This window comes from Chiloscyllium punctatum, chromosome 36 (genome assembly GCF_047496795.1).
Source record: "Chiloscyllium punctatum isolate Juve2018m chromosome 36, sChiPun1.3, whole genome shotgun sequence".
Classification (NCBI taxonomy): Eukaryota; Metazoa; Chordata; class Chondrichthyes; order Orectolobiformes; family Hemiscylliidae; genus Chiloscyllium; species Chiloscyllium punctatum.
In genome coordinates, this window is record NC_092774.1 from 12918384 (window position 1) to 12946376 (window position 27993).

At 46.0% G+C, this 27993-nt stretch overlaps 1 protein-coding gene across 1 annotated transcript in view; it reads left to right on the forward strand.

Moving 5' to 3' along the window:
• The first annotated feature begins 10037 nt into the window (after positions 1-10037).
• Positions 10038-27993, forward strand: part of LOC140460007 (uncharacterized) — a 136964-nt gene continuing 119008 nt past the window's right edge. The window contains exons 1-2 of the mRNA XM_072554412.1: positions 10038-10172; positions 11283-13336. Of these exons, the coding sequence (XP_072410513.1) occupies positions 11660-13336 (1677 nt within the window). The 5' untranslated portion in view covers positions 10038-10172; positions 11283-11659. The remainder of the gene's footprint in view (positions 10173-11282; positions 13337-27993) is intronic.

The following is a 27993-nucleotide window of genomic DNA, read 5'->3' on the forward strand; positions in this document are numbered from 1 at the left end:
TTTGTATTTGTTGGCAACTGCACGGTGCTTATCATCCTCAGGTGACCGGCCTTGTTGAATTTTTTAACCAGACGCAAGACTAAACTTGCCAAATTAATGGCCGAGTCTGGCCTCTCCTGGTTATGCTAATCCCTGTGGCCTTATTCCAGATGTGATCCATGTCTGCGGGCAAGACACGACTGTCTCCAGCTGAGAGTCTCTCTGGTCACCCCCTCCGTACCCCTTGGAACGATTTGGCTCCCTTCTCAGTCCACGTCCACCACATGACCGAAGCAATGATTGGTTATAGAACATAGAACATAGAAGAATACAGCGCAGTACAGGCCCTTCGGCCCTCGATGTTGCGCCGATCAAAGCCCACCTAACCTACACTAACCCACTATCCTCCATATACCTATCCAATGCCCACTTAAATACCCATAAAGAGGGAGAGTCCACCACTGCTACTGGCAGGGCATTCCATGAACTTAAGACTCGCTGAGTGAAGAACCTACCCCTAACATCAGTCCTATATCTACCCCCCCTTAATTTAAAACTATGCCCCCTTGTAATAGCTGACTCCATATGTGGAAAAAGGTTCTCACTGTCAACCCTATCTAACCCCCTAATCATCTTGTACACCTCTATCAAGTCACCCCTAAACCTTCTTTTCTCCAATGAAAACAATCCCAAGTGCCTCAGCCTTTCCTCATAGGATCTTCCTACCATACCAGGCAACATCCTGGTAAACTTCCTCTGCACCCGTTCCAGTGCCTCCACATCCTTCCTATAGTATGGCGACCAAAACTGCACACAATATTCCAGATGCGGCCGCACCAGAGTCTTATACAACTGCAGCATGACCTCAGGACTCCGGAACTCAATTCCTCTACCAATAAAAGCCAGTACGCCATATGCCTTCTTCACTGCACTATTTACCTGGGTGGCAACTTTCAGAGATCTGTGTACATGGACACCAAGATCCCTCTGCTCTTCCACACTACCAAGTAGTCTACCATTAGCCCAGTAATCCATCTTTTTATTACTCTTACCAAAGTGAATCACCTCACACTTAGCTACATTGAACTCCATTTGCCACCTTTCTGCCCAGCTCTGCAGCTTCTCTATATCCTGCTGTAACCTGCCACATCCTTCCTCACTGTCTACAACTCCTCCGACTTTCGTATCATCCGCAAACTTGCTCACCCAACCTTCTAACCCTTCCTCCAGGTCATTTATAAAAATGACAAACAGCAATGGCCCAAAACAGATCCTTGTGGAACACCGCGAGTGACAGCACTCCAAGATGAACCTTTGCCATCAACTACTACCCTCTGGCTTCTTCCAGCCAGCCAATTCCTAATCCAAACCTCCAACTCACCCTCAATGCCATATCTCTGTATTTTCTGCAGTAGCCTACCATGGGGGACCTTATCAAACGCCTTACTAAAATCCAGATATACCACATCTACCGCTTTCCCCTCATCTACCTCCTTAGTCACCTTCTCAAAGAATTCAATACGGTTTGTGAGGCACGACCTGCCCTTAACAAAACCATGCTGACTATCCTTGATCACATCATTCTTATCCAGATGTGCATAAATCCTATCCCTTACAATTCTCTCTAAGACTTTGCCCACAACAGAAGTGAGACTCACTGGCCTATAGTTACTAGGATTATCCCTACTCCCCTTCTTGAACAAGGGAACCACGTTTGCTAGCCTCCAGTCCTCCGGCACTACTCTTGTAGACAAAGAGGACACAAAAATCAAGGCCAATGGCTCTGCAATCTCCTCCCTTGCTTCCCAGAGAATCCTAGGATAAATGCCATCAGGCCCAGGGGACTTATCTATTTTCACCCTTGCCAGAATTTTCAACACCTCTTCTCTACATATCTCAAAGCCATCCATTCTACTTATTCGTGCCTCAGTATTCATATCGACAACAATGTCCTGTTCCTGAGTGAATACTGACGAAAAGTATTCATTCAGTGCCTCCCCAATCTCTTCAGCCTCCACACGCAACTTCCCATTACTATCCTTGATTGGACCTATTCCTTCCCTAGTCATTCTTTTATTCCTAACATACCTATAGAAAGCCTTAGGGTTTTCCCTAATCCTACCAACTAAGGACCTTTCATGTCCCCTCCTTGCTGCTCTTAGCTCTCTCTTCAGGTCCTTCCGGGCTACCTTATAACTCTCAATCGCCCCTATTGAACCTTCACGCCTCATCTTTACAAAGGCCGCCCTCTTCCATTTAACAAGGGATTCCAACTCCTTATTAAACCACGGCTCCCTCACACGACCCTTTCCTCCCTGCCTGATAGGTACGTACTTATCAAGGACACTCAATAGTTACTTCTTGAACAAGTTCCACATATCAATTACACTCTTGCCTTGGAATCTACTTTTCCAATCCACACATCCTAAGTCATGCCTCAACGCATCATAATTTCCCTGCCCCCAGCTATAACTCTTGCCCTGTAGTACACACTTATCCCTCTCCATCACCAGAGTAAAAATCACCGAATTGTGGTCACTGTCCCCAAAGTGCTCACCTACCTCTAGTTCTAATACCTGGCCTGGTTCATTACCCAGAACCAAATCCAGTATGGCCTCACCTCTTGTTGGCTTATCTCCATATTGTGTCAGGAAACTCTCCTGCACACACTGGACAAACACTGACCATCTAACGTACTTGAGCTATAGCTTTCCCAATCAATATCAGGAAAGTTAAAGTCCCCCATAACAACCACCCTATTACTGTCACTCTTCTCCTGAATCATCTTCGCAATCCTTTCCTCAACGATTCTAGGACTATTAGGAGGCCTGTAAAAGACTCCTAACAGGGTGACCTCACCTCTCCTATTCCTAACCTCAACCCAAACTACCTCAGATGGCAAATCTTCGTCCATCTTCCTTTCCACCGCTGTAATGCTATCTTTGACAAGCAAAGCCACACCCCCCCCCTCTTTTACCCCCACCTCTGACCCTACTAAAACATTTAAACCCTGGAACCTGCAACAGCCAATCCTGTCCCTGATCTAGCCATGTCTCCGTAATAGCCACAACATCGAAGTCCCAGGTACCAACCCACGCTGCAAGTTCACCTACCTTATTTCGTATACTTCTGGCATTAAAGTATACACACTTCAAACCACTCTTCTGTTTACAGGCACCCTCCTTTAAGATTGATGCCATATTCCTAACCTCCCTACACTCCAGGTCCTGCACCCTAAAGCTACAGTCTGGGTTCCCATGCCCCTGCAGAGTTAGTTTAAACCCCCCCCAAGAGCACTAGCAAACCTCCCCCCAAAGATACTGGTGCCCCTCAGGTTCAGGTGCAGACCATCCTGTTTATGTGCAATTTTTAAAGCAAAACTCTGTAGGCAGTCAATACATGTAATAGTGTGTAAATTTGACTTTGGAAATAGAACCAGTCTAACTCAAGTTTGGGATACAGGCAGACTCTGACCTCACACCTTTAATGCATTGTCTAGTTTGAGATGTGAGCTTTTGCTATAAAACCTTGTTATCTCGAGAAGGTGACAACAAGAAGTTCAGGGATTCACATTGTAATGAGACCTGCAACCTATTTGAAAAGGTGGAAGACTTAACAATCCAGGTTTGTTGAATATACCATTTCAGTGGCAGGACGCTGGAATGTTTTGCTCTAAATTGTGTCTCAGGATCTTATCCTCTACAACCACCTGATGATGAGGCAGCACTCCAAAAGTTACTGCTTCCAAAGAAGCCTGTTGGACTACAACGTGGAGTTGTATGATTCTAGAATCTGGTCTCCAGCATCTGCAGTCCTTGTTTTTACCTCGTTGATTTTAACCCTACAGCGAATCCTCTTGCAAGGATGCCTGCCTTTCCTCCTCTCTCTACAAGTTTTCCTCCTCTGTCTACAAGAATCTCAGGGAGTCCCTCTCCCACTGCAACTCCCAGGTCATTTCCGCTGCCCTGAAGCTCTTCAACCATGTCCTGAAACAGACTCGCTACCACAGCCACATTTGCTTCCTCAGTGCCAGCCTCCGTAACCAGCTCATCCTACACAGACTCTGGACCACCTTTAACCAAACAGAGTTCTGATCTGAACAGGCCACTCCACCCTCCTGTCTGACCTATCACCTTCATCCCCACCCCTATTCACCTATTGTACTCTATATTACTTTCTCCCCACCCCCCTCTCATTTATCTCACCACCTTGCAGGCGCACTGCCTCTATTGCTGATGAAGGGCTTTTGCCCAAAATGTCGATTTTCCTGCTCCTCGGATGCTGCCTGAACTGCTGTGCTTTTCCAGTACCTAATCTAAAGTGGATTGGCTATGCTGAATTACCCATCGTGTCTAAGGATGTGCAGGTTAGGGTGGATTGGCCGTGCTAAACTACCCATAGTGCCCAGGGATGTGCAGGTTAGGGTGGATTGGCTGTGCTAAATTCCCTATCCTGGCCAGGAATGTGCAGGTTAGGGTGGATTGGCCATGCTAAATTACCCATAGTGTCGAAGGATGTGCAGGTTAGGGTGGATTGGCCATGCTAAATTCCCCATAGTGCCCAGGGATGTGCAGGTTAGGGTGGATTGGCCATGCTAAATTACCCATCGTGCCCAGGGATGTGCAGGTTAGGGTGGATTGGCCGTGCTAAATTCCCCATAGTGCCCAAGGATGTGCAGGTTAGGGTGGATTGGCGGTGCTAAATTACCCATCGTGCCCAGGGATGTGCAGGTTAGGGTGGATTGGCCATGCTAAATTCCCCATAGTGCCCAGGGATGTGCAGGTTAGGGTGGATTGGCTATGCTAAATTACCCATCGTGCCCAGGGATGTGCAGGTTGTGGTGGATTGGCCAGGCTAAATTACCCATAGTGTCTAAGGATGTGCAGGTTGGGTTGGATTGGCCATGCTAAATTCCCCATAGTGCCCAGGGATGTGCAGGTTAGGGTGGATTGGCCATGCTAAATTACCCATCGTGCCCAGGGATGTGCAGGTTGGGGTGGATTGGCCATGCTAAATTACCCATAGTGTCTAAGGATGTGCAGGTTAGTTTGAATGGGCCATGCTAAATTAGGCATAATGTGCAGGTTAGGTGCATGACTCAGGGTTAAATGTAGAGCAATGGGGACAGGGGGAATGGGTGTGGGTGGGTGACCCTTGGGAGGGTCGGTGAGGCCGAGTGGCCTGCTTCCACACTGTGGGGATTCTCTGAAGGGAGGGGGTTTGGAAAGTGAGTTGTCCTCCCCGTCTGCTGCTGGGGCCGCGCATGCGCGGTGCGGCGGCCCGCTGGAGGACTCGCCCCGCCTCCTGTACAGTCAAGTTTCCTGGCCCCGCCCCTAGTTCCTTTGTGACGTCACAACGCGGAAGTGGCCCTGTCAGTTTCAAAGTGAATCTCCCTCCCTCTGGGCAACTCTTCATCCTGGGAGGGAGACAGAGATGGGAGGAGGGGAAATTGGTCACTTGTAGCAACTGGAGTGAATCCAGGGAGGGAGCAGACTCCACAAACTCAGGTATGTGTCTTAGTTACCCGGGTGAGGAGGGACTGAAGGATAGAGATTGGGAAGGGGGAGGGCTGGATATCTTTTCTGTTTTGATGTTTAAAATGCACACGATTCCCACCAGTAACTGCAACAGGTACAAGTACAGCACATGCAGTATTCCTCATTGCAGCTTCACGCTGGTTTTGCATCCTCTGTTCTTCCTCCACCTTCGTTCCTGCACATTTAGCCTCTTTCCCTCATTCCCAACCCCCCGCCCTGATGTTCCAAGCTCCATTCTTTCCCGGTGGCGCCCATTACTCTTGTCTATTTCCTGCCTTATCCGGCCTTATCCGGAAAGCAACATTTCCTCCCATTTTTCGCCGACACTGAGCTTTCTAACCTCCTTGATTGTGTTTTTTTGTTTTTGCAGAAGCAGGAAATAGATGGTTATAACTGTTTGTACGAGCACATCTAGCTTAATCTACACCCCCTCCCCTCACAGCACCTTTATCTGTTTGTCTGTAACATTGTTTGCAGGCACATTTCATGTATGCACATTTTAGTTAATACAAAAGCAATTATATATTTCCTTCACATAGCTTTCATTCTTGTTAACTCCACTGTTGGCTGAAACAATTATACCCTGGTGTTAGTTCATTTACCATGCAGAAGCAATTATGGTTGCAGAAGTAACAGTGCTTTACCTATATCCCACAGGGGTGACCCTACAACCTTGTATAAATAATGTGGGACATGGCGAGGGTAAACATCCAAGATCTTTGATCTGGGATTGCTCATAGGTTTAGGGTGAGATTTAAAAGAAACCTAAGGAGAAACTCCTATGTACAGAGGGTGGTGTGTGTAAAGAATGAGCTGCCAGAGGAAGTGGTGGCTACAATTATAACCTTTAAAAGGGTATCTGGATGGGTATATGTTGGGAAACATTTAGAGGGACATGGGCCAAGTGCTGGCAAATGGGACTAGATTGATTTAGGATATCTGGTCAGCATGGACTGAAGGGACTGTTTCTGTGCTGTACATCTGTGATTCTGGCTTGCCACGAATGTTTGTCACGTCTGTATGTTCAGGTTCTCCCTGGTGTTGGTGTTAATGCCTTGTTGTCTTATTTGCTCCCCACATCCTGGGGACATTAACCATTTCCTGTCTGGCTGTTCGGACTGCTAGTCCGGATCTTCGGATTTCTGGGATTGGTCAATAAACACACCTGGAAATGACTCTTTGTCAATCATACAAGCAATAGTTTATTCTTTGATACAGCCGGGTCGCTAGACTCTGATCAGCCCAGAAGGATTCCCAACAGTGTGGAAACAGGCCCTTCAGCCCAACCAGTGGGGAATGTGGGGCCTGTCCTGTCATAGTGACATTTTACACTCACTTTCCATCTGCTTTTACTGGCCCTTGGGCTGTTTACCCCCCTCACTGTCTGTTTAATCCTTGGGCTGTTTACCCCCCCCTCATTGTTTGTTTAATCCTTGGGCTGTTTCCCCCCTCACTGTTTGTTTAATCCTTGGGCTGTTTACCCCCCCCCCCCCCTCACTGTTACTTGTGCAATTGCTGAGGGTAGTGTGTAAATCCTAGTGAAGGAGATTATGCACCAGCATGTATATGTTCCTCAGTTATTGAAGGGGCAGGATCTGTTGAGAATGGTTAGTAAATGTGGTGCACTAAGCCTTATTAACATGGATATAGTTTATTATTTGGAAAAATATACTTTATTATTTAGAATCATAGAGATGTACAGCACGGAGCCAGACCCATTCGGTCCAACCTGTCCATGCCAACCAGATATCCTAAATTAATCTAGTCCCATTTGCCAGCACTTGGCTCCTATCCCTCTAATCCCTTCCTGTTCAAATATCCATTCAGATGTGTTTTAAATGCTGTAATTATACCGGCTTCCACTACTTCCTCTGGCAGTTCATTCCATACATGCACCACCCTCTGTATGGAAAAGTTGCCCCTTAGGTACCTTTAATATCTTTCTGCTCTCACCCTAAACCTATGCCCTCTAGTTGTGAACCTCACCCCTACACTGACGAAAATACATTTTTTTTAAAAAAGTGAGCAGCCCGACAAAATGCAAAAGCTATCCAGTCATTTCTGCTGGTGGCTGAGACTAGGCCTCAAGCTTTGGGGGAGTAGGTTTAGGACCGAGATGAGGAGGAGGAAGTGAGGGCTGCTGGTTTTCCCAGAGAGTAGTGTATCTGCAGAATTCTCTGCCCGAGGAAGCAGGCTCCAAAATGCCCCGGTCCTAATTCTTCAGCTTGACATACCCGTGACTGTAAACTTTGAAGTGTTTTGGTTAACTGATGGAAATATTTCCCACTTGTCCAACAATACAGTGTCAGCTGTTTCAGTCATTTGAGATGGTTTTGATTCATCTGCTAAATACATCTACTATTATTAGACAATATTCATGACAATGTATGGGAGGTGATACTATATATGCAAGTTGTAGACAAGTAAAAAAGACTGACCAGGCAAGGAAGTGGTTAACAAACACAGGACATCCCTCTTAGAGTCTGCACCTTGTTTGTTCACAAATTAAACACACTTCAGATCTTTTCCTAGCTGCTTTCCCAAACTCTGGGTGCCACCAGGTTTGTGAGCGTGTACAATAATGTACATCATCAACTGAAATAGGCAGCAGCAAAGAGTGAACACAAACCAGTCCAGCAGGGGGCACCCATGTTTTGGTTTGAGTATTGAGGGAGTGCCCTTTTTGAGGCCCCTGTGATATCAGTACCATACCCAGGCTAATGTGCATTGAAACCAGATTATGAAGTGTTAACTTTCCTGCAAACTTCTGCCTGTGTGTGTGTCTCTCTCTGTAACATTTTCCAACTTTCCTCATACCTGTTTGTCAGCTCTTGTTTATTTCTTCCTTCCAAGGCAAATGAAGCACACACTTTCCAGAACAGTGCAAATTAGGGAGTTGAGCCTCCTAAATCCTGGCTATGACCCATAGCTGCTTAACCATGTGTGCAAACTCTCAATATCGGTCAGCCGTTCCATTTGCAAATCGAACACTGTTATCAAAGTAAGTTGTTCTTGTCTCTGCATGAGTCCACAACCCAGTGAAATACAACGGAGTCTTTAATAGTTGCCCAATGTGTCCTGTGCCAAATTCATTCACGTCTGGATGTCCTGAAGCGAGCAATTATACTTCAGATTTCTACTACCCAATTAAAACTAATATTGGGCCCTCTAATGGATCGGGGGCATTTTATATAAATAATTATTCCCTCCGGTGTGGAAACGGGCCCTTCAGCCCAATAAGTCCACACTGACGCTCCGAAGAGCAACCCACCCAGACCCATTCCCCTACATTCACCCCTGACGAATGCACCTACACTACAGGGCAATTCAGCATGGCAAATTCACCTAACCTGCAATTCTTTGGACTGTGGGAGGAAACCCGCTCAGACACTGGGAGAACGTGCAAATGCCACACAGTTGCCCGAAGTGGGAATTGAACCCAAATCACTCCAAAAGTTACTGCTTCCAATAATAGATTAAGTCTTTTCCCTGGGGTCGGGGAGTCCAGAACTAGAGGGCGTAGGTTTAGGGTGAGAGGGGAAAGATATAAAAGAGACCTAAGGGGAAACTTTTTCATGCAGAGGGTGGTACGTGCATGGAATGAGCTACCAGAGGAAGTGGTGGAGGCTGGTACAATTGCAACATTTAAAAGGCATTTGGATGAGTACATGAATAGGAAGGGTTTGGAGGGATATGGGCCAGGTGCTGGCAGATGAGATTGTGCTGGGATATCTGGTCAGCATGGAAAGGTTGGACCGAAGGGTCTGTTTCCATGCTTATGTCTCATGACACTCCAAAGGTTACTGCTTCCAGAGGAGCCTGTTGGACTACAACCTGGAGTTGTAATTTTAACCTTTATCCAAGTTAAGGTGGATTGGCTATGCTAAATTACCCATAGTGCCCAGGGATGTGCAGGTTAGGGTGGATTGGCCGTGCTAAATTACCCATAGTGCCCAGGGATGTGCAGGTTAGGGTGGATTGGCTGTGCTAAATTACCCATAGTGCCCAGGGATGTGCAGGTTGGGGTGAATTGGCCATGCTAAATAACCCATAGTGCCCAGGGATGTGCAGGTTGGGGTGGATTGGCCATGCTAAATTCCCCATAGTGCCCAGGGATATGCAGGTTAGGGTGGAATGGCCGTGCTAAATTCCCCATCGTGCCCAGGGATGTGCAGGTTAGGGTGGATTGGCCGTGCTAAATTAGGCATAATGAACAAGTAAGATGCATTACTCAGGGTTAAATGTAGAGCAATGGGGATAGGGATGTGGGTGTGGGAGGGTCGGTGAGGCCGAGTGACCTGCTTCCACACTGTGGGGATTCTCTGAAGGGAGGGGGGTTTTGGAAAGTGTGTTCTCCTGCCCTACGCCCCAAGGAGCAGCGCATGCGCAGTGCAGCGTCCCGCAGTCGGTCTTGCCCCGCCCCCTCAACCTCCACTTTTCCTCGCCCCGCCTCCTGTACCGTAACGTTTCCTCGCCCCGCCCCTAGTTCCTTTGTGACGTCACAACGCGGAAGTGGCCCTGTCCGTTTCAATGTGAATCTCCCTCCCTCTGGGCAACTCTTCATCCTGGGAGGGAGACAGAGATGGGAGGAGGGGAAATTGGTCACTTGTAGCAACTGGAGTGAATCCAGGGAGGGAGCAGACTCCGCAAACTCAGGTATGTGTCTTAGTTACCCGGGTGAGGAGGGACTGAAGGATAGAGATTGGGAAGGGGGAGGGCTGGATATCTTTTCTGTTTTGATGTTTAAAATGCACCCGATTCCCACCAGTAACTGCAACAGGTACAAGTACAGCACATGCAATATTCCTCATTGCAGCTTCAAGCCGCTTTTGCATCCTCTGTTCTTCCTCCACCCTGGCTCCAGCACATTCAGCTTCCTTCCCTCATTCCCATCCCCCCGCCCTGATGTTCCAAGCTGACCCGCAAAAGATCGGGTTATCCCTCCATTCTTTTTGTGGGTTTTGAAAACTTTCCCAATGCTCTTCTTATAAAAGTTGTGAAGTTATGTTGTAGCTGCACTAGACATTGGTTAGGCCACTTTTGGAATGTTGTGTGCAGTTCTGGTATCTCTGCTAGAGGAAGGATGTGGTGAAACTTGAAAGGATTCAGAGAATAAGGTCATTGAATATATCCAAGGCTGGTTTCATCTGATTTTTGAACAACAAAGAAGTGGATGTTTGTGGGGGAAGGCAAGAACACATCTGTCGTCTGCAAGGTGTTGGAAAGGATTCTGAGGGATAGGATTTATGACCATCTTGTGATTGTGAAGGCTGGACTTTCAGAGCATGTTTTGCCCTGACTGGAAGCAGAAGAGTTTGACTGAAGTGCGTCGGTGTTAATGCCTTGATGTCTCATTTTGCTCCCACCTTCCCGGGGTCATTAACCATTTTGTGTATGGTCCTTCCTCAAGAAGCTGCATTGCAGGTTCACCCTGAATTGACACTTTTTTTCTATGCTTCCCAAAATCAGACCTGCTCACTCTCAGCAGGATCCCAGTGTCGTGAAAGATATTCACATTCAGGTGGTATTATCCAAAATTCAGGGAGATGTCAGTCTTGATGTTTTTGCTTTTTCTGCCCCTGTAAGATCCTGAATCAGCACCTTCAGGGGAATTAGTTATATCGGAGTGAGAACAGAGAGTGGGATGGTGCTTTCAATTTTGTGGAGTAACAAAAGACCAGAATATTCCACAGAAAGTAGAATTGCTTGTTCTGAATTTTTACCCTGCCCTGGCAGTGATGACTTTTGTAATCTCTTTTTAAACAGTGTACTTGAAGATTTGAAGATAGAAGCTTCAAAATCAACGCATGAAGTCCTTACACCCGAAACATTGACTCTCCTGCTCCTCGGATGCTGCCTGACCTGCGCTTTTCCAGTACCACACATTTTGACACTGACTCTCCAGCGTCTGCAGACCTCACTTTGACGTCAATGTCTGACAGTCGCTCAATCCATCGGGACAGGAAACAATTTTCAACTGAGTCTGTGAGAAGCAGCAAAGCGTTTTGGTTCCTGTTTGAGTACGTTTTCAGCATCAGTGGGACTGGATGAGAGACCCTACTGTTGCAGTGCATTGAGTGTGGGGTGTGTAGAAGCATCTACAGCCTGGAAAGAGGAATTGACGGCAGGGAGGGGCGGGAAACATGTGTGTGCACGCAGCTGAAGCTTCGGCCATGGAGAAACCTGAGGAATCCTGCCCCGTGGAGAAACGGTGGAAGTGTGCTGATGGCGGAAAAAGCTTCCATTTCCCGCCTGCCCTGGAGATTCATCAGCGCATCCACACAGGGGAGGGGCCGTTCTCCTGCCCCGAGTGTGGGAAGGCCTTCAGCAAATGCTCCGACCTGCTGAGGCACCAGCGCTCCCACACGGGAGAGAGGCCCTTCAACTGCCCCAAGTGCGGGAAGAGATTTACCCGGGCCTCCCACCTGCTGAGACACCAGCTGGCCCACACGGGGGAGAGGCCGTTCTCCTGCCCTGAGTGTGGGAAGAGATTTGCCCAGGCCAACAACCTGCTGACCCACCGGAGGGTCCACACGGGGGAGAGGCCCTTCAGCTGCCCCGAGTGCGGGAAGGCCTTCAACAATTCCTCTTCTCTGCTGACCCACCAGCGGGTCCACACCGGGGAGAGGCCCTTCAGCTGCCCCGAGTGTGGGAAGGCCTTCAGCGATTCCCCCAACCTGCTGAGACACCAGCGGGTCCACACGGGGGAGAGGCCCTTCAGCTGCCCCGAGTGTGGGAAGGCCTTCAGCAATTCCTCCAACCTGCTGACCCACCAGCGGGTCCACACGGGGGAGAGGCCCTTCAGCTGCCCCGAGTGTGGGAAGGCCTTCAGCAGTTCCCCCAACCTGCTGAGACACCAGCGGGTCCACACGGGGGAGAGGCCCTTCAGCTGCCCCAAGTGCGGGAAGGCCTTCAGCAGTTCCCCCAACCTGCTGAGACACCAGCGGGTCCACACGGGGGAGAGGCCCTTCAGCTGCACCGACTGCGGGAAGGCCTTCAACAATTTCTCCAACCTGCTGACCCACCAGCGGGTCCACACGGGGGAGAGGCCCTTCAGCTGCCCCGAGTGTGGGAAGGCCTTCAACAATTCCTCTTCTCTGCTGACCCACCAGCGGGTCCACACGGGGGAGAGGCCCTTCAGCTGCCCCGAGTGCGGGAAGGCCTTCAACAATTCCTCTTCTCTGCTGACCCACCAGCGGGTCCACACGGGGGAGAGGCCCTTCAGCTGCCCCGAGTGCGGGAAGGCCTTCAACAATTCCTCTTCTCTGCTGACCCACCAGCGGATCCACACGGGGGAGAGGCCCTTCAGCTGCCCCGAGTGCGGGAAGGCCTTCAGCAATTCCTCCACCCTGCTGAGACACCAACGTGTCCACACGGGGGAGAGGCCCTTCAGCTGCCCCGAGTGTGGGAAGGCCTTCAGGCATTCCCCCAACCTGCTGAGACACCAGCGGGCCCACACGGGGGAGAGGCCCTTCAGCTGCCCCGAGTGCGGGAAGGTCTTCAACGATTCCTCCAACCTGTTGAGGCACCAGCGTGTCCACACAGGGGAGAGACCCTTCAGCTGCCCCGAGTGCGGGAAGGCCTTCAGTGATTCCTCCTCCCTGCTGACCCACCAGCGGGTCCACACGGGGGAGAGGCCATTCCCCTGCACCGACTGCGGGAAGGCCTTCAGCAATTCCTCCCACCTGCTGACCCATCGGCGGGTCCACACGGGGGAGAGGCCCTTCAGATGCCCCGAGTGCGGAAAGGACTTCACGCGCTCCTCCCACCTTCAGAGGCACCAGCGAGTTCACGTACCACCGCAGGGGGGATTGAAGGAATGATGGCTGAGTGCCATTATCGACTGGACTATTAACCCAGTTCCAGGGATCCCGGGTTTGAATCCCGCTGCGGCAGATGGCGCTATACAGGGTATGGGTTGAAATTGCTGAGTGAGGCAATAATTCCTCCAGGTTAAGGCTGTACCAAGGATCCAGTTACAAAGGGACATCTTGGTGGTGACCAATAGTAAAGAAAGTGATGGGGGATGGGTGGGGGAGAATCGGGGTGGGGGTGTGTGTGCGCTTTGACTTTGAGCTGTTTAAAAAGCAACTGCTTTTTCTCTGCCATTTTGCTGAGGGGGTTTGAAGCTGTAACAAAGTTGGGTCGCAATAAAGGTTACCTGAACTTGCTGCTGTGCTCAGACTCTTATTGAAAGCTTTGAGCTCCAAGAGTTTTTGTTTTAAAGCTGTCATTTCTTTCAGCCTCCTGCACTAAATTTCCAATGTCGCCTATCAGTTGGAGTCGTGAATGAGCAGCCAGTATCGTGAGAACTTGTCAATTTTTCAGGAATGCAGAGTGTGCCGTTTCATCGGCGTTGTAAAGTTTCCTGGAAGCATCAGGAGGTGTGGGCAGTGTTCGCGAGAAATTATGTGGAGAGGCCGATGTTGGACTGCGCTGGATAAAGTTAAAAATCACACAACACCAGGTTATAGTCCGACAGGTTTATTTGGAAGGATGAGCTTTTGGAGCGCTGCTCCTTCATCATGTAACTGTGGAGCAGGATCATAACACCCAAATTTTATAGCAAAAGATCAGTGTCATGTAACTGAAATGACATATTGAACACACCAAGATTGCTGTTCAGTCTTTCACCTTTTAGACTGAGTTTCAGGTTTCAGTTCATTAACCTGTAAATCCCAGAATTACTATTAATTCACATTCTCGAGATGACTTAAGGTTTTTTTTTAAAAAAGTGACATCTCAGCCCAGACAATGCATTAAAGGTGTGAGGTTCGAGTCTGTCATACTCCGATCTTGGATCAGACTGGTTCTATTTCCAAAGTAGGAATTTATAAAATATTACATGGATTGACTGCCTGCAGACTGTGCACTTTTTGAGCAAAGTAGAATGTGTCTGCAAACATATTTCTGCCAATACAAGTTTGCCCAAAAAGTGATGAGTTTGTGCATGAGAGTGCACGTAAGTGTCTGCGCATGTTTGGTAAAGTGAGTGCGTGATGGAGTATACGCTGAGAGAGTGTTGGGGGCGTGTATGTGTGGGTGTCTGGAGAGAAAGCGTGTGTATGAGTGAGCTATCAAAAGCGAGGGCTTGCGTTTGGCTAAAACAAGGAAGGGAAGCCCATGAACAATTTAAGGGTCCAACCCTTTGTCGTGCTGTAAAAGAGAGACAGGGTGGGGTTCAGGTACACAGTTCTTTGAAAGTTGCATCGCTGCTCGACAGGGTGGTCACGAAGGTGTTTAGCACACTTGCCTTCATTGTTCACCCCACTGAGTCTCGGAGTTGGGACATCATGTTGAGGTTGTACAGGATGTTGGTGAGGCCACTTGGAGAGTACGGAGTACGATTCTGGTGACCCTGTAAGAGAAGTCTTCCTATGAGAGAGGGTTCGGTAAAGATTTACCAGGAGGTTGCCAAGACTAGATGGTTTGAGTTATAAGAAGAGATTTGGACTTTATTTATTGGAGCACAGGAGGTTGAGGAGTGACATTATTGAGGTTGATAAAATCATGAGGAATGGAGGGAAGGTGAATAGCGAAGGGCTCTTCCTTAGTGTAGGGGAAGTCAAGGCTCGGGGACATATATCTTTAAAGTGAGAGGAGAGAGATTTAAAAGGAACCTGAGGGACAATGTTTTGACAGAGGGTGGTTTGCACGTGGAATTTGGATGAGTATATGCATAGAAAGGTTTAGAGGGATATGGGCCAAACACAGGCAAGTGGGACTAGTTTAGTTTGGGAATCCTGGTCGGCATGGATGAATTGAACCGAAGGGTCTGTTTCTGTGCTGTCTACCTCTCTGAACCAGAAGTGATCGTATTGAAACCAGTAGAATTCTGAAAGGGGCTTGACAGGATAGATGCCGATAAAATGCTCCTTTGTTGGGATTCTATGCCTCCCCCGACAATGTGGAAGCAGGCCATTCAGCCCATTTATTTTACTCTGGCCCTCCGAAGAGTTTCACCCATATCCATTCCCATCCTCCGTATTTCCCATGGACAATCCACCCTAAATTGCACATCCCTGGTCATTATGGGTAATTCGAAAGCTAGTGCTTCCAAACAAACCTGTTGGACTATAACCTGGTGTTGGGTGATGTTTAACTTTGTCCGTGGGAAACACATGAGTTATGGGACTGGTAACAGTTCTTATTTTGTGATCTATTCCAAGTGCAGGCACGGGTCAACAGTTTGTTTTTTGTACTTTGTGCGAGATCGGGCGAGCAGCTTTTAAATCCTTACGTTAAGCAGTTCAAGTAAACTGTCAATCGGCAATTGTATTCAGAGAGTGGTACTTCCAGCTCTGGTAATCCTGTTGCATCAACACAGAGAGGGGGAGGATGTCACATCTAAAGAGCAGACAGAAAAGTTATTTCGCTTGTTCAGTCAGTTCCTCACTCAGATGAGACTGGATACTGCTTTTAATGGATCATAATTAAATGCTACAATGGAACACCTTAAATTCGAGGAATTTTGAAAGGGCAAACGAACAGTAACTTTGAAGAGAGATGTTCTTCCATTTTTAACCTTGGGTGACCCATATGAGGCATTTTTATTGATAGCTCCATAATCGTCTTCCTGCTGGATTTTTTTCAGGGCAAACAATTTCTGGTGGGAGAAATTCTGCATCCTGGGGAGGCAGGGACATGAAAATAAAAACAGGTTGTTAAAAGCATTTGAACTATGGGCCCACGACCTCTCGTGGGAGCGGTGCATTTGCCAAAAACATTTCTGAGGAATTCTGTCCAACTGTTGGACTGAAAGTAGTTTCCACACTGAACATTAAACAGGTATTGAGAACGTTGTGCATTATAGAGTGTGTTCCTGAGGACCGGAGGAGGATTGAACTTGCCAACGTGAACCACACTTTGCAGAGAGAGGAAATTTCTCCGGATGGAAGAGGTTGATGGAAGTCAACAATTGTCAGATTATTGCATGAAAATAACAGCTGGTATGGGGATCCCAGAAGAGGGGAGTCTGTAATGACACACAGAAACAAACCCTTCAGTCCAGGCCAACCAGATATCCTAAATTAATCTAGTGACCCATTTGCCAGCATTTGGCCCATATCCCTCCTGAATGCTTCCTATTCATGTCCCCATCCAGATGTATGTTTTTCTTCGGAGAATACTTAGGTGAGAGCCTAGATATGCTATTACTCAGCCTTTCCCCACTGAGCTTCACCTTTCCTTCGTGCTAATTGTAGCTGGAGAAGGCTGAAAGCTGAAAAGGATTTCCTGGGGGGAAAAAAACTTTTATTCCAGATTGGGCTCAGTGATGGATTTTCTAAAGCTTGGTTATTGTAGATTTCAATCAGACAAAAAAAACCTTTCAGTTGTCCTTGTCCAAGGCAGAGTAGATATTCTTTTAAGGTACAATTGAGATATCTACATTCTTTACAATGTTTTTCCATCATTTGGTTTATTGAGCATCATCTTCTTGTGATTCACCAGAGATGATTTGAAGTGAATTCTGTAAGATGCTTTTCTATTTTATTTAACTTTACTTGGTTCTTTAAGGCAAAGATTTCCTTTTCATGTGATTGGTATTAAAATATCTCAATGTATAATAATGAAGCAGCTCATTTATTCTGAAATTATTTCAATTAGTTGGTCAATTGCCAATAATAGCTGCACAACTGTTGTCAATATTGATACCCCGGAAAGCTATTTTGTTTAATATATTTCCTTTGTAAAGATCTTATAATAATTTGGATATGAAATAAAGTTTGCAGTGTCTTATTAAATAGTTGAAAGTAACTTTGTACTTAATTGCTCCGTTTGGGATTCAACATTGTGACTTTGATAAAAGTGATCTTTCACAATTTATGGTGAGTCTATTAACAAACAAATATTGCCATTTGCTCTTGAATTACCACAAATTCAATTTGAAATTCTTGAATGAGTTGAATAAGGGGTTAAAAAGTGAATATTTATTGCACTTTTTCTGAAATTCTCTGCACTGCCATTGTATTTGGTTAAGTGTATGTAACCCTCTTCATAACTTTGTATTTCTTTGATATTGCATTTGTCACTGCTACTGCCCGAATAGCCTAAAAAAAATGTTTTGGCAGTTGGTGAAGATGTGAATTTTTAGTCTAGTAACATTATTCAATTGTGAAACAATCTGAAGATTAATTTAGGCACATACAAGAACGTCAAAGAGATTGTGATGATAGAAAGTCAACATGTAGAATTGCCAAAGAAATGTCAACTGTGGCTGCTCTTAATTTGGTACAGACTAAGTAGAGGTAATGGCATTGTACACAAACTGTGTAGTGTGAGTTCAGAATTTTTCTCATCCTTTTAATTCTGGCACATGCAGTGATAGCAGCACCATAATCTGTTTTATTTGTTCGTGGAATGTGAGCATCACTGGCAGAGCCAGGATTTGACTGCTAAGAACACAGATATGAATATTCGGTGAGGTTGAGTTGCAAGGTCTACTATGGCAAAACAAATGGTACTGGCTTGCACTGTACTCTGACAAGACAGAGACTTTGGGAGGAGAACAAAAATAGGAATTTCTACTTCAATATTGATGCTCCTATTTATATCTCTCAAAAGGAGAGTGTTTGGTCCAAAAAAATTAATAATGGCTCTTTAGTTGAATATTTCCTTGCATCCGCATATATCTGGAATCGTTTTCTTTTCAAGAATTTTGCAATTACCTTTGCCATTTACTGGTTACATTACCCCTTCAAGATCATTTCAAATCGTAATAACTTGCTTATTTTCTTAAAAATTAACTATCTCAAGGTTACCTCAAACCCCTTTTTCAAAGTGGCTGCACTATTTCCAATATGGTCATGCTTTGTAAATATTACCATATACCATTAATTATGTCCAAGTCTCCTTAGATTTCAATGTATCGTTTTAAATATAAAAATGCCCCGTTACTTGTAGCTCAGCCCTTTAAATGTGTTATGTGTTCTCCCCCCGCAGCTGCAGAGTGAGACAGGAGAGTTTGTTTTTGTGAATGAACAGTTGGAGCGCGAGGTGGCTGTGACTTGGTGAAGGTGAGGCTCCCCGGTCCCCGCCCATCCACCCGGCCCCGCCCATCCCACACCCGGCCCCGCCCACCCCTCCCCCGGCCCCGCCCACACCTCCCCCGGCCCCGCCCACACCCGTGTGGAGATCCTGTACAACCTGAACATGATGTCCCAACCCTTGTACTCAATGGTGTGAACAATGAAGGCAATGGTGCTAAATGCCTTCTTAACCACCCTGTCTACCAGTGATGCAACTTCCAAAGAACGATGTAACTGAACCCCCCCTCCCCCTCCCCCCCACACACAAAAACACACACACACACACACACACACACACACACACACACACACTCTCTCACTCTCTCTCTCTGACACACACAGGCTCATACTCCATTACACTCATTGTACCAAGCATACACTCAACACATGCACACACACACATGCTCTCTCATGCATGCATGTGCACAGACACAACTCAATGGGGTGAATTTGTATTGGCAGAATTGTATTTGCATATATATTCAACTTTGTGCACTTTTTGAGCAATCTGCAGAAAATCAATCCATGTAATATTTTATAAATTCCTACTTTGGAAATAGAACTGGTCTGATTGAAGATTGGGATACAGATTCAATGTTCACACCTTTAATGCAATATCTGAACCCAGCTGTCACCTATTTTAGAAGACCTTATGTCACCTTGAGAATGTGAATTTAAAAAAGCTCTGGGATTAAGTATTAATGTACCAAAACCCGCAACTGCCTCACTCAGCAATTTCAGCCCACACCCTGTCTCCAAGTAAGTGTCTCCCTGCCCATCTGCCAGGAGGTGGGGGTTGGGGCATCTGTGTAGAGTCAACCACACTGATGTGGGTCTGGAGTCACGTATAGGCCAGACTGGGATGACTGAGTGAATCAGATGGGGGTTTTCTCACCACCCCCCCCCCACCAAAAAATGGTTTCACTGTTAGATTCCAAACTCCAGATTTCTGACCAAATTCCAATTCCATCATCTGCCACAGCGGGATACAAATCCGGGATCCCTGGAACTTGGTTGATAGTCCAGTCGATATTGGTACTCGGCCGTCGCTCCTACAATCCCCCTGCGATAGCTCCTGAACTTGCTGGTGGCTTTGCAGGTGGAGGGAGTGGGTGAAGGTCTTGCCGCACTTGGGGGCAGGGGAATGGCCTCTTCCCCCGTGTGGACCCGCCAGTGCCTCAACAGGTTGGACGAATTGTTGAAGGCCTTCCCGCACTCAGGGCAGCTGAAAGGCCTCTCCCCCGTGTGGACCTGTCGGTGCCTCAGCAGGGACGGTGAACTGTTGAAGGCCTTCCCCCACTCGGGGCAGGGGAATGGTCCCTCCCCCGTGTGGACCCATCGGTGCCTCAGCAGGGAAGAGGAATCGCTGAAGGCCTTCCCACATTCGGGGCAGCTGAAAGGCCTCTCCCCCGTGTGGATCTTGCTGGTGGGTCAGCAGTGCAGAGGCCTGGGTAAAGCCTTTTCTGCACTTGGGGCAACTGAAGGGTCTTTCCCCCCCCCCCCCCCCCCCCAGTGTGGCTACGCTGATGAGTCTCCAGGGCAAATGGGACACGAAAGCCTTTCCCACAGTTGGCACACTTCCACGGTTTCTCCAAAGAGTGGCATTCCTCTGGTTTCTCCATGGCCAAAACTTCAGTGACATACAAACGTGTGTACAGGCCCTCTCTGCCGTGAATTCCTCTTTCCAGGCCGTATAGTTGTTACACGCTCCACACACACACACACACACACTGCACTGCAATGGTAGGGTCTCTCATCCCAGTCCCACTGATACTGAAAATATACTTAAATGGGACCCAAAAACCTTTGCTCCTTCTCACAGAATCATAGTTGAAAATTGTTGCCTGTCCCGATGGATTGAGTGACTGTCAAGACATTGATGTCAAAGTGAGAACTGCAGACGCTGGAGAGTCAATGTTTCCGGTATAAGGCTTTCATCTGTTGGTTTCGAAGCTTCCTCCTTCAGATCTTCAAATATTCTGCAAAAACAGATTACAAAAGTCCTCACTGTCAGCGCAGGGTAGAAATTCTGAACAAGCAATTCAACTTTCTGCGGAATATGCTTTTCTTTTGTTGTTCCACAAAATTGAAAGCACCATCCCACTCTCTCTCCCCCTCTGTTCTCACTCCACTCTAACTAATCCTCCTGCATGTTCTGATTCAGGATTGTACAGAAACAGAAGAGCATTTTGGATAACTCTGCCTGAAAGTTAATATCACAGAATCATAGCTGAAAATCGTTGCAGTCCCAACGAATTGAGTGACTCAGGCAGTGACCACTACAGACATTGGAGAGTCAGTGCTGAAAAGTGTAGCGCTGGAAAAGCACAGGAGGTCAGGCAGCATCCGAGGTGCAGAAGAGTCAACGTTTTGGGCGTAGGCCTTTCATCTGTTGATTTTGAAACTTCAGTCTTCAGATCTTCAAGTACTCTTAAAAAGAGATCACAAAAGTCCTCCCTGTCAGTGCAGGGTAGAAATTCAGAACAAGCGATTCAGCGGAATGTTCTTTTGTTATTCCATGAAATTGAAAGCACCACTCCGCTCTCACTCATTCTCCTGAAGGTGTTGATTCAGGATTTTATAGGGACAGAAAAGCAAAAATATCACTACTCTGAATTTTGAATACCTCCATCTGAAAGTTAATATCTTTCACAGCATTCGGATACTGCCGAGAGAGTGAGCAGGTCAGATTTTGGGAAACAAAATAAACTGTCATTTCAGGGTGAGCCTGCAATGCAGCTTCTTGAGGAACAACTTTAGCATGAAATGGTTAACGTACATGGGAAGTTGGGGGAAAGGCACCATCAAGACATTACTTCCCTGGGCACGATGGGTAACTTAGCACGGTCAATCCACTCTCACCTGGACAAAGTTGAACAAGCCTGGTTGTTAAGTCTTTCATCGTTTAGTACAGGTTTCAGGTATCAATAATATGTAAATCCCAGAACTTGGTGTCAGCCATCTTCTCAAGATAAATTAAGGTTTTATAACAAAAAGTGACATCTCAGCTCAGAAAATGCATTAAAAGGATTGAGGCCAGAGTCTGTCTGTATCCCAATCTTGAGTCAAACTGGTTCCACTTCCAAAGTGGAATTTAAAAAATATTACGTGTACCGACTGCTTGCAGATTTTGCGCAAAAATGCACAATAAAATGTATCTGCAAACATGATTCTGCAAATACACATTCAACCCCCATTGGACATGTGTGCGCATGCGTGCGTGAGGGAGAGAAAATGTCTGTATCGGTGCTGTATATCTCTACGTCTATTTGATAACAGATGCTTCGCTTCTGTTGGTGTAAATATTGTTGTAAATCATAGCTGGGTGCAAATGGTAAGATGTAAGGGAGAGATAATTCGTCAAGTAGAGCAGTATAAAAATCCTGGGAGACCCCTATTTCTGCTTTGCTTCCTAATGAACAAACATTAAGCCTGAGCACCGATAAGTTTTTAATTTTGTTTCATTTTTCTTGTTTGATTCCATGCTATGATTATGGTCTGTGCCTGGTCGGTTGACAGGCTGGGGGATTGTGGGTTGGGGCTTGATTGACTGAATGTTTTATTGTTCCGGAAGGTGTAAAGGTGGGGTCAAAGCTTCAGCAGAAATTCAGCAGAGCTGAGAACAGACCAACATCTTACTCTGTGGGAACAGGGAGATCAGAGGACAGAGAAATCAGGACCTGAAATCCAAGCTGACACCAGACTACCCTGTGAATAGTGCTTTGATGAGCAGTGCCAACTCTCTGCCTTTACCTTGCTTCCCATTTGACTATCCCCTCAATATTCAGGATCCAATCCTTGTCAACCTGAAGCCATGTCTCTGTAAGGAGTCTCAGATCATAATTATTCACTTCAGTGTGTGCAGTCAATTCATTCACTTTAGTTACAATGCAGCACACAATCAGACAACATTTGATTAATCTAGTCTAATTTGTCTGCATGTGCCCCATATCCCTCCGAACCCTTCTTATTCATATCCCCATCCAGATGCTTTTTAAATGTTGTAATTGTACCAGCCGTCACTACTCCCTCTGGCAGCTCGTTCCATACATGCACCACTCTCTGTGTGAAGTTGCCCCTCAGGTCCCTTTGAAATCATTCCCCTCTCACCTCAAACATATGCCCTCGAGCTTTGGACTCCCTTACCCTGGGGAAAAGACCTTGGGTATTCACCATATCCATGCCTCTTACAAACGTTTATCAGGTCACCCCTCAGACTCTGATGCTTCAGGTGAGGATCTAAAATTTGAATTTAGGGTATTGTCAGACTCAACAAGTATATGTAGATTTTTACTAACCACAAAATGGCTTTTCAATTTAAAATAATACAACAAAATGGCTGAGAATAATGATTGAACTCTGTGAACTTGTCCTGCTGTTTTGCAGAATTAAGCTACAATCCAAAGATAAGAGGACAATGGAGTTTGTTTAAAATGAACACGGACACATTAATTGACCATTTGAACTAACCTTGAGCTGCTACCATGGCATGATGATTTATGTAATTAAGACCCCGTCCCCAGGAAATATCATTGGATTAACCTGCTCTAAATCATGTCACCTTATTACATTTGATTGGTCTTTTCTTGTAATTAAGGCTGTACTGTCTCTTAAAAAACCTAAATAAATAACGTGTCATTTTCAAATGTAATTGCACAACTTCACCATGGAACACAGAAGCTTTAATCACTGTGTTGTTGGACAGAATTGGGTCAAGATGCCTTATTAAACTGGTAACTTTGCTTTGTACAGACTGCATTTCATTGATTCTTTAGACCAATCGCGAACCAAAAGGCCCCTTAAGAGGGGTCTAGATCTTCACTCTGGATAGTTTGACGTAGCCAATTAACCCTAACCTGCACATTCCTGGGAACTATAGGTAATTTAGCATGGCCAATCCATTCTAAGTTGCACATCCCTGGACACTATGTGTAATTTAGCACAGCCAATTCACACAAACCTGCACCTCCCTGGGCACTGTGAGTACTTTAGCATGATCAATCCAACCTAACCTGGACAATGTTAAAAAAAAATCACACACACCCAGGTTATTGTCCAACAGGTTTATTTGGAAGGACCAGCATTTGGAGTGCTGCTCCTTCATCAGGTGGTTGTGGAGAATAAGATCATAAGGTACAGAATTTATAGAAAAACATTACGGTGTCCTGCCACTGAAATGATATATTGAACAAACCTGGATTGTTAAGCCTTTCATATTTCAGAATGGGTTGCAGGTATCATTAATATGTAAATCCCAGAACTTCCTGTAAGAAACTTTCTTGAGATAACAAGGTTTTATAACAAAAGGTGTCATCTCAGTTTAGACAATGCATTAAAGCTGTGAGGTTAGAGTCTGTCTGTACCCCAATCTTGAATCAGACTGGTTCTATTTCCAAAGTGGAATTTACAAAATATTACTGGATTGACTGCCTGTGTGAACTGCCGAGTCTCATCCACCAGCTGAAATAACTGGATAGGGTAGGGCTTCAACCCCACAGTGCAATGAATTCCCATTTTCCACCAAAATCGCAGATGTACTCCCTTTACTCAGTTGCTCTCTCACAAATGCAAGATTTCATTGTATTCTTCTGCTCCCAGTAAGGGCAAAACATCTTCGAAAGCTGCTCTGAAACTCTAGTCTTCACAACCACACTTCTGCTTTCACCAAAGACGATTAAGAGTCATACAGCATGGAAACAGACCCTTTGGCCCAACTTGTCCGTGATGACCAGATATCCAAAATTAATCTAATCCCGTTTGCCAGCATGTGACCCACACGGCTCCAAACCATCCCGATTCATGTACCCAGCCAGATGCATTTTAAATATAATCGTACCAGCCTCCACCAATTCCTCTGGCAGCTCGTTCCACGCATGTACAACTGTCTATGTGAAAAAGTTGTCCTTCATGTCTCTTTTAAATCATTCCCCTCTCACCTCAAACATATGTCCTCTAGCTTTGGACTCCCCAACCCTGGGGAAATTCCTGATGAAGGGCTTTTGCCCAAAACGTCGATTTTCCTGCCCCTCGGATGCTGCCTGACCTGCTGTGCTTTTCCAGCACCACTCTGATCTAAACTCTGGTTTCCAGCATCTGCAGTCCTCCCTTCTGCCTAGATCGAACCCTCTACCTGTCTACATCTATCCCCACTTCACCAACCAGCACACCCTTTATCTGCATCGCCCCCTACACCCAACCCCAATCCTGAAGAAGGGTTACACCCGAAACGTTGACTTCTCCACCTCCTGATACTGCCTGACTTGTTGTGTTCTTCCAGCCTCCTACCTGTGTATCTTGCCAATTGAGACACAGACCTGGAGCAACGTTTCCAGAGTCTGTCCCCATCCCGACACACTCCCTTTCCTTTTAGTTGCTGCGAGTCAACAACTGAATCCCAGAATGAAAAAAATAAATGGAAAAGGTGGCAAGAGAAGAGAGTGCCGTACTCCCAGATAATGGACAGAGGGAGGAATTTGCAGTCGGGGATGAAGCTCAATGTTCATTCAGACAAGAGCAGCAGCAGCTTCAGAACCTCATGGTCCAACTGCCGCGTTCAGACAACGGGGTGACTCTGATTGGCAGGAGGACCAACGTCCTTCCTGTTCTCCTGTGCTGCCTATTGGTCAATCAAAAGAAGGTCTCGCGCCTTATTTGCCGATAGCGATTAGCATGCGCACCGGTTTTTGCTGACACCGGCGAGCATGCGTACTGCGTTGCTGACACCGGCAAACATGCGCAGTATGCTCTTTGAGGTTGTTGCTGTTATTGACAGATTTGAAGTGTCCAAATGCCAGGGAAAAAAAAGGGGTAGAGCCACAATTTTTTTTTCCCCTGTGGTTCGACATTTTATTGCTTCTGCGTTTTGTCTGGTTACTCCACTTTTGTATGTCTTTTGTCCTTGTGGAGAGAGAGTGTGCCCCAGTGAGCTGTCTATGGGATGGAGCTGTAACCAGTTACACAGACTGAAGTAACATTATAGTCGTCGCAGCAGGGAGTAACTGCACACATTTCCTGAGTGTGATCACAGTTTCAATTGTTCATCAGAAACAGGGAGCCAAAAGAACACCAGAACGACAGAGAAGTCGTAGAAATGCGGGGACTGTGCTGACGGATTCCATTCCCTGTCGGTTCATGAGATTTATCAGCTCAGTCACAGTGCGGAGAGGCAGTTCTTCAAAACATTATTACAACATTATTTCCCATTGACAAAAACACATTCACGCTGCCTGATTACCTTGAACTTGTACAAGTGCCCTGTCATCACATCTTTAATCATAGCTTTGAACATTTTCCCTATGACATATGTTAAGGTAAATGGTCTGCAGTGTCCTGTTCTCGGTCTCCCTTTTTGAAGAAAGGAGTTTTCCAATCTACAGAAACCTTCCCTGAAACTAATGACGTTTGGAAAATTAAAACCAATGCATTAACTATATCACCAGCTAATTTTTCTTTTAAGGGTCTAGAATGAAATCCTTTGGACCCCTGGGACTTGTGAGCTTGTAGTTCCAACAGTTTACTCAGTACTACTTCCCTGGTAATTGTAATTGTCTTCAGTTCCTCCTTCCCTTTCAATTCCTGATTTCCAGCTAGTTCCAGGCTGTTACTTGTATCCTCTCTAGTGAAGACAGACTCAAGCTCTTTTTAATTCATCTGCCATCTCTTTGTCCTCCGTTATTGAATCCCCAGACTCATTTTTTACAGAACCAACACTTAACTTTTTTAAGAAAAGCTAACAAAGTGATGAAACTTTCCTTCCTGTTTTTATATTTTTGGCTAACTTTCTAACTCTAATTGCTGTGCTCCTGCCTCCATTATTTCTGATGTTTGCCCCAGCTCTCAACTCTCGCATCAACCTGTCTGCATATTCTATAGAACTGACCTTGGTTAAGTGTTGCAAAACACACAAGGACAAATTTTTCATCTCCAGAAAGTCTTAATACTGAACACGATAACATTCACTTTGAAATATTGTTCATTCAAACTTCACAAGCACACCCTTCAGATTCAAAATCCCACAATGACACCCAGTTTCGTTATGATCTTTAATTGTGAAGAGAAATTTGAATATCCAGTGATTAACTGGAAGAACTGTTCACGAGGATTTCACATTTTTAAACAGAAAAAAATCAACTGGATTAATTTAGCAGAATACCACGTATGGCCTGAAATTGTAAATTGAGTTTTGTTTTGAGTGACGGAGCAGGTCCACACCAGATGAGGATCTAATACCTAGATTTAGGCTGTTGTCAGGAGCTTTTATTCATCACAAAATGGCATCTCAATATAAAGTATTAGAACAACATGGCTTCAGGCTGCAAATTAACATTGTGTTTAAAATGGCTCAAAGCTGCATTTCTGCATTCCTGAGCGAAATGAATTACAGATTAAGCAAACGATGCCTTCTTCATTGTATGGATCTAATTAAGCTAGATAAGACATTACTGACCATCCTAGCTAACCTTGAAGCACAGGTATGAGGAGATCATACGCGTGAAACAACATTATTTCCCAGGAAGTATCATTGGATTAACCTGTTTCCATTGTGTAATTTTATTACATTTTATTGGATTATTCTGGAATTAAGGCTGTACTGTCTCTTAAGAAACATACGAAAATTGATTTTTTATTCTAAGTTAATCATACAGTTTCTCCAAGGAACACAGAATCTTTTAATATCTGTGTTGCTGGACAAATCTTTGCCCGGCCATTACAAATTAAAGTGTGAAACCTTGCTGAAGCAGACCATAATCCTAGTGTTCATTTGACCGATCGCGGAACTGAGAGACCCCTCCCGGGGGTTGAGATCTTCAACTCTCACTGTGCTTTTGGTGTGACCTATGATTACAGAGACTTGTGGGAACGGAGAGGATTTTTAACCCCCATGGGGCAGACGAACAGTAATGCTGTTTTGTCCAATCAATCTGGCAGCTATCAAGATGTTCAGCTCATGCTGAGGCAATGGATACAGTCTCCAAAGGAATGAGCAGATGGATGCTGCTGCCAAGCAGGCAGCCTGACACCCCAAACCTCTGGTCCCATTGGGTCCCCAGCAAAACCCCGACAGAGACAATATGGGGATAGAAATGCCAGGCCTGGGTATGGGACTGAAATCACAGGGTGCGCCCCCTGCTGAGCAGCACAAACTATGGCCTCAAATAGGGTACTCCCTCGATACTCAAACCGAAATGTGGGTGACCCCTGATGGACTACTTTGTGTTCCTTCTTTGCTGCTGCCTTTTTCAATTGATTATGTGCAGTATTGTACACACGTGGGCAAGGAGGGAATGGTTAATACTGTATTACAAACCTGGTGTCACCCAGATTTCCAGAAAGCAGATAGGAAAAGAGCTGAAGCATGTTTAATTTGTAAACAAACAAGATGCATGGTTTAAGAGGGATGCCCAAAGGTTGTTAACCACCTCCTTGCCTGGTGGGCCTTTTTACTTGTC